Here is a 17,120-nt window from a genome sequence, read left to right as displayed (position 1 = left end):
ATAAATATAAATCATCAATATAAATTTTTGCTAATAATTAAATAAAGCATATATGTATCTATTTGGGAAAATAAATTAACAAACTTGTTACGTTTTTTTCTGGACGCGATCATTACTTGTAAACAACTGATGTCGCCGCTTGAGGAATTGTGCAGCTAAAATCAGCTGATTGTTACGTGCTGACGTTTACTTAATAATAGCTCTTCAAAATTCCTATTCATTTTGTAATAATAAATATATATTATGCATATGTAATAATATGTAGATTAATAGATTTTTTGGTTTCTATTTTTCAACATCCTTGCCAATGATGCACGTTACAAATGTGCCACGCCCACTTCACATTGGCGCGCCCTGTTTAATTTTCAAACCGTGGAGAACCCTGCTACAGTCTTTGACACGTCAGCTATTGTCAGATTAAGTTTCCTTTCCATGTTCTGCTTGGTGTCCTGCAGATAGCATCAACATTAGTCTTGAATTGAAAACTCCATCCATGTAGTTCATGTATGTTGGAATGAGAAGTGATTCAGAAAATCTCGAACCACTTGTCTGACTGTTTTGGAACTGCATGTTGACTTGAAAACCTGCTGGCCATAAATCTTTAAATAAATGATGCAACAGTACACAGTGTTACATCCTATATTCAGTGAATTATGTTACTATAGTTACTCTGTATTTTCCTTAACAACTTTGTAGTCATAGAGGAGGTTATTCTTCTGCTGCTGCCAGTGGTCATCCTGATTATCGTATACAAGGCTACCCACAGGTAAGTTATCTTCTATTCTAGAAAGTCCTTCTTCAGGCCTACGTCAGTTCAAAAGTCGTATTCTACTTTGAGAAAGCGACAGCCGTCCAGTGTGTGTTCGAAAAGATGATGTAAACAAACATGGAATCTATATTGAAATCAGCATGCGATCAAGCCTGCTACCCAGTTGCTATTTTAAGCAAAGGCTAAATTTATTGATAAGTGGTTAAAAGCTTTACGTAAATTACTTTTGTATGGAAGGCCAGAAAAGTGTAAATGTATCTTAAGGTTGCATCATATTTTAGAATATTTTTAGGAGTATTAAATAACAGCAGTATTATCGCATTCATAATGTATGTATTCATGATACAGGACAGATCGATGGTTTGGCATTCCATACTGCCAATGTTACTCCCATTGTACATGCTACCTAGGCTTCCGGGTTTATTTATACAGTTGGATAACTGTTGATTGTGGTTCATTTTGACGTGTATAAAGCATCTTATGCTTTCATTAGTTACAGACTAAGTGTTTTGTCATTGCATGTTATGAGGGAAAGAAGTACATGCATCGTATTGAAAAAAAAAGTGTAAATTGATTTCATTTTTCTTGTTATCACTCAACTCTTGTGCTGTGGGCATTAGTGGCATAATAGTGGTAGGCCTGAACCATAGTTTTACTTGTTTGTATTTTGTTACAGCAAATTCCACCAAGACAACATTCACCAGCTGCTCCCCCTACTAGTGGAGCTCCTCATGATATGAACAAGGGTCAACCGCCACATTTGGCACAGACTCCTCCACAGTCAGCTGTGCAATCACAACAGCCCCAGCCCCAGGGTGGGGTGGTGCAGGGGACGCAACAACATACAATTATGTATCAACATCAGATGCCTCGGCAACAGCAACATCAACATCAACATCAGGTAGTGTATGGTTGGTTATTCATTTGAGGTGCATAGAACTGTTTCTTCATTTTGATATTTTGATACTGTTCTGTTTCTGTACTTCTGGTGACTGTCAAAAGATTGTTAATAAGATAAGCTGTGGATTCAATTTTTACTTCTCTATCATTTTGTTATCTCTATGGTGGCCAAAGTAAATTTGATTTGGTATTTACAAAATTACAAGGATCAGTAATGCCTTGACCAAAAATAACAATCCAATTTTGGTTCTTTCAAAGTTGCGTCACTGTATTATGTGCAGAACACTTCTCGCTGATTATTGTGATCATGATAGAAATGATAGAATCTTAAACCTGCCTGCACTTAACAAAAACAAGGCCATTGTATCTCATCAAATATTGATTTTCATTATTATCCAATGTTTGCATTTTAATGTTTGCTTAGCTTCTTCTATTTTAGGTGTTTCTAAGTTTGTCAGTGAAATGCACAGAATCCAAAGCCTTTATGAGGTTTTCTCCATGTTGGGCAAAGTGAGAATGGAACACTGAAGTTCCAGGTTGAAACATGCAGACTGATTGTCCAACTTATTGCTATTCATTTTTTGTTAGGCATATTACAATCCCAGACAAGGACCACATCAGCCTAGGCCTGGAACTAACATGCAGAGACAGGTTGCTCCCACACAGCAGATGTACTCAACAAGTCCTGCTGCCACTGCTCCACAATTTAATGTCCAACAACCAGCTCTCTTCTTGGCACAGCCCATGAATGTAAGTCATCCCAATATTCAAATCTATGTCTACTAACCCCCCCCCCCCATCCCCATCCCAGTTTCCACTCTACTTTTTCATAAAAATGTGTAAACTGCATGATTTTTAACCTTTCCTAGTTTGTTGAAATCATGCTGTCATGAGATTTTAATATTGCTAAGTCTACATTATGTGTAGTAAATGTAAATAATCAAATATCATTCAAATATCCAAATTCCATTGTTTCCATTAAAAACCTGAAGCTGGTTTCCATGGAAATGTACATAAAAATTGCATTAAAATGACATTTGTTGTATACTAATTCATTGACTTTTGACCTTGCATTTAAACAAGTGTGTATGCTTCTTGTTCTTATAAGCAAATGTCAGTTTCCAGCCTAAACAGATAATAAAAAACCTTACTAGATCATTCATTGATTTCAAATCGATTATCTTGTATATGTAATAATGTCTTAATTTAATTTCTCGATAAAATTCAGTGGATTTTTTGGGGGTAGTGTTTCCAACCAGCAAAAATGATTAATCTGATTTATTTGTGAGAAATTTTGTATAGGCGTGTCTAATACCTGCAAATTTATAAAAAATAATTTAGAGGTATTTGAAATATACATCAAACTCAAATTATAGTTAAAAACGAATCGTTTTTGTTTGTGTACGTTCAAACATTTCAATGTAATTAGTAAAATCGTTTTTGGTATATTTCGAACATCACCATAAAATAGAAAAATAAGTCTTTCTTTCCTTTGTCTATTTGCTTATTAATATTGCCAGAGTGCCGCTGGTGTCTACAGTGTGGGACCATCTGAAGATGGGTATAGTATGTATATGACCAGCAACAGTGGTCCAACACACACAGTATGGACATCGTCAAATGTACGTTTCTACGCCTCCATGCTAGATATTGTATCTGTTGTATGTGTGTATTGTCATGTTTAATGTGGTAAAAACAAGTTTTTTCAGCTAATTGTTATTCTCACTGCTATCTACTTTGTCTTTTGTTAGTGAATCAGTTGTCGGTTTCATTAGTAAACACATAGCCTGCTGACAGGCCTCAACAGATGAATGACAGGTCTTGTGTAAAAGGATGTTCTAGATCTGGCCCACTCTCTCAGAACTTTTGGTCCATGGATATATCACATGATATTAATGTTATAAATATCACTTTTCTGCTGTCACCTTATGTATGGTGAATTGAATAAAGTTTGTTTTCTCACAGCCACTGTGACAAAACATAGTTTTGTTTTGGCATATTTATTTTGATGATTATAAACTATAAACGCAGTTGTCATGCATTTTGTGTGTAGTATTTCCAGACCTTGCGGTGACACTGATGAGCTTTGTTTAATACATAGAGATGAATATCCATGGATCATTGCCATTTGATACATATAAACAGTTGTATTTGACACTGTTTATTTGTACTTTATTTGTACATTAGTCATCCCAACCATAGCGTTAGGAGCATGTGGTATGGTATATTTTGCAATTTTCTGGTAATGCATGATTTTTTTCCACGTAAGTGTAGATGTACATAATAGTTGTCATAGCGCAGCATTGGTAAGGGTGGTGTAATTTTTCTGTCTGTTCAATTTTTCAGTTCAATCAAAGTTATTTTCTGCTCAAATAATAGATACTATCAGGAAATTAATAATTATTTATTTACTGCTCAAATTGTGGATTCAAAGAATTCAGTGAATACTTGGGTCGATGTTTGGTATAATTTGCATGACTCATCTTGAAAGTCATTTCAAAAGACGTGGGATCGTACGTCTTTGACCTACTTCTATTACTTCATGAGAACTGTCCAATATTCTGTCAAGACCTTATAGATTATTGGATATATGACCATGTTGAAATGCATAAGCTAGTTGTGTTGTATGTGGTTGGTTGGGGCTAGTACCAAGTGCTTTTTATATTTTCTCATTATGGAGGTGTGTGGTTATTTAATAAGAAGCTATGTCGGAGCTTGAGTTTTATGAGGCCACTCAGTGTCACGGTCAAATTTGATGCAATTGCCTTTGCATATGGTTAGTACAGCACAAATTTGCATTTTTGAAAGGACACCGAATTAAATTCTTTGTGAATCATTTCATGTCCTTTTAAATTTCAAGCCATGGTTTATGATTGTATGCTTGCAATAAGATTTAATGATTGTTGGACAGTAGTGGTCATCAACCAAGTATTAGGACCAATGGTTATTGTTCAGTAGTTTACTATCACTGATTGTTTTATATTATCATGTGCACTTGTATTGATTTTGATAGTGCAGTTTAATAGATCATAGGTACAGTTCACCACAGAGAACTTGTTAAGAACAAGAGTCATGTGACTGTCATGGAGTCCATCGTTTCCCTGACCATGGAAACCAGGGTATTTGGAACAGTTGACATGACTAGTAAATGAAACACTGGTTGAGTTGTCAAAACAGTCACATGGCTCTCGTTCTTTCGAGATTTCGGCTGCCATTTTAATCACAATTTTATAACAAGTTTGAAACATGATCTATTATTGCATTGAAATTTTATTAAAATGAATGTACTTTGAATTTTTTCTGATCAACTAGTCGTGATAATATACTAAATGCAATCAGTTCTGTTGATATACTTTGTACCCTGAAATTTAAAACAAATTTATTCATTAGTTTCCAGCGACAAGGCCGCAGTATCAACATGTACAGCAACCTCAGCAACCTCAATACGTGGCTCAAAACACAGCACCGTATTATACACCATCACCACCAAGTCAAAATCCTGGTAAGTGACTCTACCACTCTACTCTCTAACTTTGATCTCTAAAAGAAGATTAATCTTGCTAGTTATAGATGAGTTTGTTGGCTCTTGTTCAATTTGTCTGCCGCACCACCCATCATGCTAAATAGCATGCTAAGACGTTATGGCTGTAGTGCAGGTACTACAAAGTCGCTGCAGAAAAGAGAAATTTCTAGATTGATTTGAATTTATTAGAAGGATCACTCACTATAGACAATCCTGACTGAGTTTAGGAAGATTTTTTAGTGCTTTCAAATTTTGATTGCATCATAGTACAATAAATAAGTACCAAGTGCAACAACACTGCTTAGTGGTATGATGTGGTGTTTTCATCTTCCTCATCACAGCTGTCAAACTGGTTACATGCCAATGAATCTTCTAATGTCCTAATATTGCTTTGCTTGCTTAATACATTAAACCTAGCATTGAGAGTTGTACACATGGCTGCATCCTTGTACTTGTGTGCTAGATCGTATGCTCTCCTCTAACCGATAAATTTCCTGATTTTTTTTTTTTTAACAAGTGTTCAAGGATGTTGTTTTGAGGCACGCTATACTACTCGCACTGTGTTTTGCTGTTTGTAATTTGCTTTTCTGACTAGTGACGTTTGCTGTATTCTGTGTCTTTGATATCTTCTGCTTCTTAACATGCATTGTCTTGCACATTTAGATTTGCACAATCACATGCTAAGTTTTAAGGGTTTAATTTCTGTTACACTGCAATATGGGTTCCCGCTTTACATTGTTTTACAAAGGGTGTTTGCTCTTAATATAGTACTGCATTATTATAAAAGTACATTATCTAGTCATTAGGATAAAAATCATTCCAATGCATACTACTGCAATATACTGACCCCCAATACTCCATTACTTATTGATTTTGGGGGTACTACTCTACTCACAGAGAAATCAAATATGGCTGCTACCAAACTACCGATGTGATTATTATTCGCTTAAACATCTCAAATAATCTTAAATAATTTAATATTTCCAGATTTGGCTCGTTTCAAGATTAAATAGATTTTTAGAAAGATGTTATATCATGACAATGGGAAGTTGACGACAACACTTTTTCCATATTAGTTTTTTAAGGACCATCGATAATATCACTGGGGGTGGGGGGCATACAATATTATTGGGAACTTGCTTGATATACTGGTTTTGCCTTAATTACTTACTACTACTACTGCATAAAGTCTATTTAGTAAAAATGTTATTTTAATGCTTACAAGTATTGATGAGAATGAATACAATACAGAAATCACAGTATACACATAGAATTTAATTCAATGTTTCTTTGTGGTGTTTTTCTGTTTTTCTTTTGCTATGTTTGTTTTGTTTTGTTCTGTTCTAGTTGGCCAAGCAGCCTCCCCTTCAGGCCCGACTCCTGGTAAGTGCGTGTTCCATGAAAAAACGATTAGATTTCTATTCACGCTGATGACCATTCAAAAAATAACCATATTAAGAAGGGAAAACTATGCAAAAAAAACAAAACAATGAACATGTTCATAGAATCTTCATGATAATGAACAAACCTTTTCTTATTGTCCAATGCTTTTTTAATCATTTTCAGCGTTGCTGTCTTTTTGTTTTTTCTTTACTTCAGCCTTATGCCTTTATGTTTTATCAACTTGTTCACAACTCTTTGTAATACAATATACAAGTAAATGATTTAGTAATACTTATCCCAAATAACTATTCAAAACATGCAGACATTTTGAGCAATGGACTCCTCATTTGTAGCTCACGATGTGATAGTGCATAGGTAAAACACAAGAACATGTGAACACTCGTATTGACTGCAAAACTGAACCATAAAGATTTCACAATAGGGAAGCATGCATTTTGAATAGTAAATTATCAAATCATCTCTTCTATATATACCGTACTCGACTGCATTAGCGCTCATGCCCGGGCAAGCGACAATCTGTTTGAGATTGAGATTCTAATGGTGGGTACCAGATGAAATGTTCAGAAAGTTTTTATTGCAGAACATCTACTTTTTAGCTCCGCTGTCGACTTTGTCGAGCGAAGCTTATCATATGAGTGATTGTCCGTCGTCGTCCGTGTCAATGTTTTACTTTTTCGACTTCTTCTTGAAAACTACAAGCCTGAATGCTTTGATACTTGGTGTATATGTACCTTGGGTAGACCTCTCTCAGATTTGTTCATTTCGTGATGATATCTTCAATTCTCTAATTTTGGTGAATATTTTTGTTATTTTTGGTAAAAAGTGATATTTTCGACTTCTTGTTGAAAACCGCAAGTCCAATTGCTTTGATATTACATATATAGGTACTACATGTGGACCTCTCTCATATTTGTTTGTTTTGTAATGATATCTTCAATTCTCTATTTTGGTGAATATTTTTGTAATTTTTGGTAAAAAGTGATATTTTTGACTTCTTGTTAAAAACTGCAAGTCAGATTGCTTTGATACTATTCATATTGTTCATTTTCTAATGATGTCTTCAGTTCTTTAATTGAAATGTGCATTGCTAACAACGGAGCTATCTCAGCCGATAGGCTGCTTGTTACTTTTTTTTTTACATTTTGCATCGTTATTTTGTATCCTTCCAATTATTTAATGTGAATTCTCAACAGGGCAAAGTTGTAATAGTTGCGCTATGTTTTTCCATGTCCGAGACTTCCTTGAATTTGTTGCATATTGTCTTTAGTGTGCATTAACATAGACCTTAACTTTCCTGTATATTCAAGGTCAACTTTTCAAGTGCAGGATTCCAGAGTATTGGATGAAAATGCTGTGTAAATGGCATTAATGCTAATAATGGTGTCCATGATAAGCTGTACTTTACAACTTGTATGCTTGCAATTGCTTACACTTAATAGTATTTAAATATGCTAATTTGTTACATTGTTACGTGCAGCTGCAATTTGCTAACCTACGACTCTTTCTGCTCTTTTCTTTGATTTCTTCTTTTCTTCATTAGAATATTTATACTCTGCAGGGTACTACCCTCCTCCTGCCCCCCAACAACCCATACAACAGATGCAGTATAACAGGCAGCAGCATTACAACACGGCTGCACAGCAGAACTATATGAGAACTGATAAACCAGTCCAACGAGAGAAAAAACTTATAAGAATAACTGACCCGAATAAAGGGGTCGATATCACTGAAGAAATTATGAAAATAAGTGGTGGCAGTGCGAGTACCGTTAGCAGTAGTGCTACTGTTTCAGCGCCTCTCAGTAGTGGAAATGTTGGCGCCATGACGAATATAACCGGCGGAAGTGCTAATGTTACACCACCGGTCTCCGGTAGATCAAGTGCAACAGGAACGCCACCTCAGGTATGTACAGTAGCTGTTCTCTTGTCATTAAAATGCAGAGCAAGTACGCGCATACAAGGAACGCGTAACTAGTTAATGATGAATATAGTAGCTATTATGGTATTTTGGTGAACCAAAATTTGTGGGAATTTTAACATGAATGGTATAACAATCTTTGCTTGATTTTTTACTACCTCAAGATGAAAATTCAAGACTTGCGGGACCGGATGGGAGCAGCAGCATTAAAAAAAAGTAGACTGTAATGAGTGGAAGAGTACACAAGGCTTTAAATAGCTTTCTCAGAAAACCCCTGAAGACTCATCTGTTCATGTGATTAACAATAAGTTTTACATAGTATGACCTTCAGTTTTTGTGTTAGTGCGCTTTGGAATATTCAAAAGACTGCTACAAAATGTCATTTTTTGTTTGACTCTCTTACTCAGGTCACAGCTACCCCTCCTCCTCAACCTCAACCGGTGCTGGGAAATTCTATTGCTGCTCAGTTTGCCGCTCAAGTTGCTGCAACTCTTGATAGCGATGTAAGGACTCCTACACCACCAAAATCTGTAGCAGTTGTAGCAACTGCTTCAGAAGAAACTGTGGTGGAAGTGCAGCCCTCTGCACCAGCCCCTAAGGAAGAGGAGCCAGCAGTTGCCACTGCTGCCCCTCCTGTTGTTGCTGTTTTGCCGGATAAGGATGCTACAGAAAATGTGGTTGAGGACACAAAACCAGAGGAAATTGCATCAGTATCTTCCACTCAAGAAGAAACAATTGTTTTAGACACTAATATTGCAAAACCAGATTTACAAACTGTGCAAATGGACATTAGTGAAAATCAAACCGAGAAAATTGTGTCGTCGGATTCTGTTACTGAAATTGCTGTGTTACCTGAATCTGTTCCCACATCTGTGCCTGTACCTGTTCCTGCACCAGTTTCTGTGTCTGTTCCAGAACCGGTTTCTGCGTCTGTTCCAGAACCGGTTTCTGAGTCTGTTCAAGCGCCGGTTTCTGCGTCTGTTCAAGCGCCGGTTTCTGCGTCTGTTCAAGCGCCAGTTTCTGCGTCTGTTCAAGTGCCGGTTTCTGCGTCTGTTCAAGTGCCGGTTCCTGCGTCTGTTCAAGCGCCGGTTCCTGCGTCTGTTCCAGCGCCGGTTCCTGCGTCTGTTCAAGCGCCGGTTCCTGCGTCTGTTCCAGCGCCAGTTCCTGTGTCTGTTCCAGCTCCTGCGTCTGTTCCTGCACAGGTTCCTGAGTCTATTCCTGATGTTAAGGATCAGACAAAAGTAGTTGCAGAGGTAAAAGAACAAATTGAGGACATCAAAAGTGAAGTAAAAAGTGAAAAAAATGTGGAAAATGGGGAGAAGTCTGTTGAAACTGCATCAAATGTGGTTCCAAGTGACAACATTTCCCAGATAGAAGTTACAGTTTCAAAACAGAACCTTGAATCTGAACCAGTTAAGGAACAACTGAAAGATGTTCAGGCTGAAGAAAACAAAGTCACTGATAATTCTGACAAAGCAAATACAGGTAAGAATGTCTTTAAATTACTAAGAGTTTGTCACCTTTTACAAAATAATGTTGATAACATTTGCAGGCAACAGAGAGAATTGTTTATTTGGTCCAAAATTAACAAAGAAAATATGTAAAAATGTAAAAAAAAAAAATTTGGAATGAAAAAGTATGGCATTTACAGCCTGTCTCAGCATTGCTGACAACTTTGGTTTGAATATGCAAATGACCTACATTTTAATATTTTTCTTTCATTCAATCACTACCAATTTCAAGTAATCTCTTTAAAAAAATATTTTAAACAAGTTTGAGGTTTTACAAGACTGAGCACATGTGTTGGTATGCAGTCTGCTATATCAAAATTAAAGTTGCCAGTGAATTAGTGAGAACATTTGCTAACTTGCTGTTCCTGTGCTTCTGAGTGTTTTATGTAAATAAGTCCAGCTAATATGACTGGCTCAAGTGATTAAAATACATTGAGTTTTGATTACTGACAAGGCAAGAACTAGATTCATAAAGCTGAGCCAAGGATTCTGAGTGGCTCAAATAATCCACAGAAGTAAAATGTAGCTCCTTGGACTCCAGGCCATACTGATTCATAAAGCAGTTATATGTTCAGCATGTTATGTCTTGGAGCTGCATTTTTAGTCCCAGTTTTAGGCACAGCCTGAAAAGGGAGTATAGTTTCTTGTTTCCGTCTCGCGTCTCTAACATTTTTCAGAAATTCCGCAGCAGATATTGTTGAAACTTGGGAGGTTGACGGGGATCTTGCCACGCTGGTTGGCAGTTAGCGACCACCACGGGAAATGGTTTTGACCAGGACTATTGTTAGATTGTTATTATAATTATGTACCGACCGACACGCATCCTACCAGTTCTGGATTATAATTTGTAAACAATAAACATCGCACGATCCGTAGCGGCTCGTCAATTTTGTGAAAGTAAATTGTTTGTAAGTAAATACTTTCTGCGATAGACAGTCTTTAGATTGAAAGCTAAAATTCTTTCAAAATCAATTTCATCTCGATATTACATGGTTAAACCGCAGTTCACGATCTGACAGTTTACGCTACTCAAGAAAAAAAATCAACGTGTTTATTGCGTGATTTGGAAAAATACATTTGAACTGTTATCATCGCGATTCATGTAAAAACTCTTCTTTCAAGACCTATTTTACCTTTTAAAAATTGCTAATCACTTCTTTCGAAAACCACCATGCAGTTTTCAACTGAAATCTATGTCAACACATCGTGCTATGACATCACCTCACTTCTGCAATGTAATTTTTATGATCACTACCATTCGGGAAAACTACGGATTCTACCGGCATTACTATACGGCCTTCTGATTGGTTAATGGAATTATTGACCCATCGGGTCAAAGGACACTTGCCGGACAACTAATACGTCACAAACATCACGACGGGCTGTGTTTTTGACTGAAGCGATCGAGTGATCAAAAAATGTCCACTCTCGGTAAATCTAAGTCAAATTTTACTTTTATTTCATATCAAAAAAACGAAGTAACATTTTTTTGCTTGGCATCATGACTGAGTAAGAGGAATTATTGGTATAAATCTATGTATAACATCGCGAAGTAAGTTATGTAACGTCGTAACTTTGAAAGTTGTTTGTTCATTAGGGAAGAGTAGGAAATCAAACTCGCGGTTTACCGCGGTCATTACCGCGGTGGTGGTGGGTGCTCGCCGGTCGACCGCATTTTATGCAAATTTATGCATAGATTCCATGACCCCGGTTTACCGCGGTCATGTGCGGTCGGCTCACATGGCAATTTACACCCTATTGTTAAGACTATGAATGGACACAATAGACTGGGAAACTAAAGGTTACTTGCCGCCAAGTTCAAATAATAAAATCGAGTGGTACCAGAAGATTGGAAAAATCGTCTATATTAGTTCGCAGAAGAACACTATTTTATTTTCACGAGTCTTGGTATAACATCGCAAAGCAACCCAGAATAATGTAGACCCCACATAATGTAAAATATTATCACATTATTTTGAATTTACATCATGTATAGTCTCAGGATTTATTTTAAAAGATTAATGTTTCGCGTATACCAATATTATCGGGCGAAGTATAAATTCCGAGTGTACAACACTCGATGAGAGGCCGCAGTTTACGTTACCTTGAGACCATGCACTAAGTAGGAGAAGCAAGCCGAAGTCGAAGAGGGAGTGTCACACACTTGGTGCTACAATATATACTACAACAACTGGGTGATCAGCGAAAAAAATAGCGCACTTCTTGGCGAAACTGACTAATCTAATAAACCTTAACCCCAAGTCACGCGCTGAACAAGTGGGTTGTTACCTTGGTGACCATTCGCGCTCTGCGCGTTGACCTTTTTATTATACACATCCCATTACGCAAATTTTTACTGGCTCTGCGTTGCCTACGTAAAAATTGTTACCGTTCTGGTTGTGAATATTTTACCATTGCCAACATGATAATGCGTTGCCTTCGTAATAATTACGCAAACTTATTTTCCATTGCTTACGTACTGGCTGTGAATATTTCAACTTTGCCGACTTGATAATGCGTTGCCTTTGCAATAATTACGCAAACTTATTTTTCGAGTCAGGCTGCTATCACCCTTTCTATTTCAGTAATTGACGGTCTGTAGGTGTTAAGTTGTCACCTCCAACTGATTGAGCGGGCAATTAAATACGCGATAATACCAGACTTAGTTTTTCTACTTTAAAACTGACGGCAAAACACAATACAATCGTCCGGAGCCATCGAACTACGCGACTTAGTCGAAACCGCGACTTACTGCCTCAGAGACGGGGCCACTGAATAACTGTTGTTGATAATGATATTGTAAACAAACACGCACACACAAAACATTAAAACCAGAAAAGTCAAGTCAAGAAACAACATTTCAAATAATAATTATGGTTTGACATCTATATCATTTTGAAATAAACTAAATTTCATGTAAATAAAATCCATGCGTTACAATTTACTGTAATTTCAAACTCGGGGCAGCGTACTTTGAACGCAGAGTATTCGATCGCTTACATTTCCAGTGAAAAAAAACAAAACAACGTCAGGTACTTTTGAACTACGTGCGGTTGACACAGTAACGGGCAATGACCTCAACGGTTCACACGCAATGAAATTCTAATCAAGCCAGCTAGCGTTATCGTACGGTATCATAAACTCAATAATTATTCATTCAAAATGCCTTTCACACTCACGAGTACCATGGAACACGAACATGTAACAGAAAAATAACGTCTTTTGTTTAAAAAAGATTCTGTCAACCAAGAATACATGCGCAAGGCAAGATTTGTGAAACGAAACAGAAAATAAATAATCATGTCATTGTCAGTGCAATGCAGACAGCCTGACCTGTTTTGATTAGTTCGCCCGTTTCTCGTTTGCTGGCCATTTTTTCTGGAGTGGACACAAATGGTGAACATGATACTGCCAAATAAATCAAGAACCAGGATACGGCTTGGATACGCTAAAACTTTGTAAATCGTCCTCTTTTCAATTGTAAACTTTATTCCAGTGTTACGCTAAATACATGTACTAAATACTAAACAAGCGCGCATATCGTATTCATTTACAGCATCGGATTTTAAAACAATGACTCGTGGAATCACAAAGAAACTGTTAAGTACGTATTTCACACATTACCGAGGACCGCGGTAGAGACCGGTACAGCGGTAGAGACCCCTAATTATAAGCAGTCCGCGGCTCTCCCCGGCGTTCTGCGGTACACCGCGGTAATGACCGCGGTGCACCGCCTGTTTGATTTCCTACTCTTCCCTTACTGTGAATATATACGTTTTAGAAGTTGATGGTACGAATAATAAATTACGACAATACTCTAAATAATTACGTGGTTGATTTTTTTTTGAAGGAGAATGTATTTAGAGTAAATAAGATCGGGAACATATTCCTGGCTGAAACGTTTCAAATGAGTTTTATTTAACTTTTTACAATAGACATTAATATTGCAACAATTATTTGTTTGTTTTTAGTCTGCAGCATTCGCACTTCGAATATATTTAATTTTTAAATTCAAACTCTTCTAAACTGTGAAACATAATGTCTTAATTCCAAAAATATTTGGACTGCGACCGAACTCATTAATATTCATTGCTTATTAATATTCATATAGCTCATTAATATTCATGACCGACCGGCACTTGCGTTGTGCTGGCGAGATCCCTGAGTTGATGAACAAGTCTCTGCCGAATATGCATGTAAAAGTGGGTCTTTTTCATGATTTTTATCCAAAATTACCACTCAACACCACTGACAGAACAACTGGCCATGCTCAGAATAAATAATTAGCTTAGATTGTAATGCTAGGGTTTTTAGTGATGTCTTTGATCTGAATCAGTGACAGATGGGTTGTACCATTACCATGGGAGTTATAGTGATGATACTGAAACAAACCCAGGTCCAGGTAATGTCTAAAGACCTGAATTAACAAACAAGTTTTTATTAAAGGTACATCAGGTTTACTCAGATTCATGAATACAGTTTCTTGAGTGCATGTATGAGATATAGTTTGGTTGCACTGAATGAAAGTTTTCAGTTATCAGTACAATACTAGATTAAGAGAAATCACTTTATGATGAGTTGTACCCACATAGTACATATTAATTCAACTGTTGCAGATGTATTTTATAATTAAATAACTGGGACTGTGACATTCATGTCTTGTTAGATTTTGTTTAGGGACTGTTACACAAGATTTCAAGAAATGAATTTGAGGGGAATGCGTACTAAATGCTTGCAGGTGTTCTGTACATGTTTAGCAACCATTTTGAACACTTTTAAATTATTGTATGAGATTCATGTATGGAGATCTGCTTTTGTTATAACTTTATTACTGTAAAATCAATACACAGGACTTTGACCCGGAAACTTGGGCGAGTAAGATTTAATAAATTTTTGTGCACATGTTATCCATCAGCTAAGGAGACAAAGAAGAAAACTGGAAAACAGCGAATGAAGGAACTTAATAAAAGCACAGAAGATGGTGATATCATGGCTGCCTTCAAAGACAAAGATGAGGTATTAATGTACTATAAATCAGCATTACATTTTATGAAGATACAATCCTTTATTGCAAATACAAATAGATCCAAAATTTGTTTAATACTAATGAATTGCGAATTATAACATTACAGCAAGTCTCAGAAGTATTGGGGCAGCCAATTTGCAAACTCGCTAGCGAATTGGCTATCTGCTTGGGTTTTGACTAAAACGTTGGCTTACGAATCTCACTGGCGTCAACTCGTGGTGTGTCTGAGTTGCATTAGGGACATGCTTTTACGTAGCCTGGTAGGTACATGTCTAGATTCCCCTGAATGATTTACTTTATTACGAGGCGTGATAATGTAAAAGTAGTTAACCTGGTAAGCCTGAGAATGGCCACAGTCAGCTGGCGTAAAGCGATATGATAAATGCGATTAATCCGCCGCTATTTACTATATGGGCTTGAAACTAAATAAACACATTGATAAACATTTCTACAAATCGGGAAGAAAATGACAAACTTTCACATCTAAATGACCCGTCGGTGTAACATTAGCCAACAGCTAAAAAAAATCGACCTCATTACACATAGAACACTTTCCCTGGTATATTTGAAAGCGAAATCGTCATCCAACTGTGGCTGATTAGCTCCTAAAGTATGACGGCCGTCCCCTGCTGTTATATATAGTCAAAACCCAAACAGTTAACCAATTCGCTAGCAAGTTTGCAAATTGGCTGCCCCAATACTTCTGAGACTTGCTGTAATCTTTTCTTCCTCCCCTCCTTCCTTTACACAGGTGTATTGGATTTGAGAAAAGTCTGGATGTAATATCATGGCTTTGCGTTATATTTTCTTGCCATAGAGCCATAATATTACTGTGGGGGATTCTTTGTTTAAATATGGTTCATCGTCTTGATTATTAAGCATTTTTTAGATATGCCTGGTGAATGAGTGGAAGATGTGCTTTAACACTGAATTTGCTCTATCATGTATTGGTTATTATGTAGCAATATTAGGTTTTCCGTTATTTCCTAGTGTGATTGGTACAATAGACACAATATGTTAGGGCGTGGTATAATACAATGGGTATTGTCATGAAATAGCCTTAACTACCCTGGTTACAATCAATGCTTTCTAACACACAACCTCAAATATAAGGTTGCTCAGTGTTCTCCACAATCCAAAATAGCTGGTAGGCGGCCTAATTAGCAAAATTTGCATATTAATTTGCATACAGCATTCTAGCATTTATGTCATGAACTGCAATACACATTAAGTTATTTACTATTCTCTTTTTAATTTAATTGAAGCATGTTACAGTTTTTTGAAATACAAACAGATTGGTCACTATCAATATTTACGAAATGCTAAAAGTTTGAAATCGATGATTTATACGTTCGCAAATTATTCTGCGTTCATGAAATGCAATTCGAGTAACCAAGAGCAAGTACAAAACATAACTGAGTTATAATGTAGAAAATATACGAGGTGATTTGTCCCCGAAGCCAAAATGGACGATTTGTCAAAACAAAAAACCCATAACATTTTTATTTGTGGCATGCTAACGAAAACATTGTTTGTTTTCCCACTGACTTCCTGTTCCGGTCCGTCCGTCAGTAAGAAACAGTACTCGCCCGTGCCGACAGACGGTAAGATGCATTTACGCATGTACGGTCCACAGGCGCCTGTGGTACGGTCACGATACGTTGCGTTTTCATACGTTGTTTTGGAATTCAAGAAAAAAATGCTAGCAATCGGCAAAATAACAGAATCTGTTACGTTCTCGAAAGATTAGACATAAAAATGGATAAATTGAAAAGTATGTGGATAAGATAACTAAAATATTAATCAATTACAAATACTCGCGTTAAACTAATCCGGCAGCCATGTTTGATGTTTATTACCGCTTTCCGAATTCAGTACACGAACACCCAGAATGCGCTGTTCCCCTATGCAACTTAGATACTAAATCGTTACAGCGCCAACAGCGGTGGGTGGCCGGCGGTCGTTGAATGGGGTAGGCCAAAAGGTCACTAGTTTGCCTTCTCCATGCTGTTTTCAAAATAAGTGGCAACAATGTCGGGCGACAACACATTCAGGTGATTGACACATTGC

At 36.9% G+C, this 17,120-nt stretch overlaps 1 protein-coding gene across 6 annotated transcripts in view; it reads left to right on the top strand.

The window, feature by feature from the left end:
- The window catches only part of LOC100370788 (eukaryotic translation initiation factor 4 gamma 1-like), a 59,007-nt gene that overhangs the window by 16,590 nt on the left and 25,297 nt on the right, over positions 1–17,120 (top strand). Inside the window, exons 2-10 of one of the 6 annotated variants that reach the window (XM_085508624.1) lie at positions 697–766; positions 1,446–1,670; positions 2,258–2,419; positions 3,190–3,291; positions 5,060–5,171; positions 6,540–6,575; positions 8,155–8,498; positions 8,921–9,998; positions 14,940–15,040. In XM_085508624.1, coding sequence (XP_085364750.1) covers positions 697–766; positions 1,446–1,670; positions 2,258–2,419; positions 3,190–3,291; positions 5,060–5,171; positions 6,540–6,575; positions 8,155–8,498; positions 8,921–9,998; positions 14,940–15,040 — 2,230 coding nt within the window. Of the gene's footprint in view, positions 1–696; positions 767–1,445; positions 1,671–2,257; positions 2,420–3,189; positions 3,292–5,059; positions 5,172–6,539; positions 6,576–8,136; positions 8,499–8,920; positions 9,999–14,939; positions 15,041–17,120 lie in introns of all 6 variants that reach the window. The other 5 variants (XM_085508623.1, XM_085508627.1, XM_085508626.1 and 2 more) reach the window with 5 other exon arrangements.

The sequence above is a fragment of the Saccoglossus kowalevskii genome, chromosome 15 (assembly GCF_978046115.1).
Source record: "Saccoglossus kowalevskii chromosome 15, keSacKowa6.1, whole genome shotgun sequence".
Lineage (NCBI taxonomy): Eukaryota > Metazoa > Hemichordata > Enteropneusta > Harrimaniidae > Saccoglossus > Saccoglossus kowalevskii.
The sequence above is the reverse complement of the archived record's forward strand: the minus strand, read 5'-3'. Positions and strand labels throughout refer to the sequence as shown.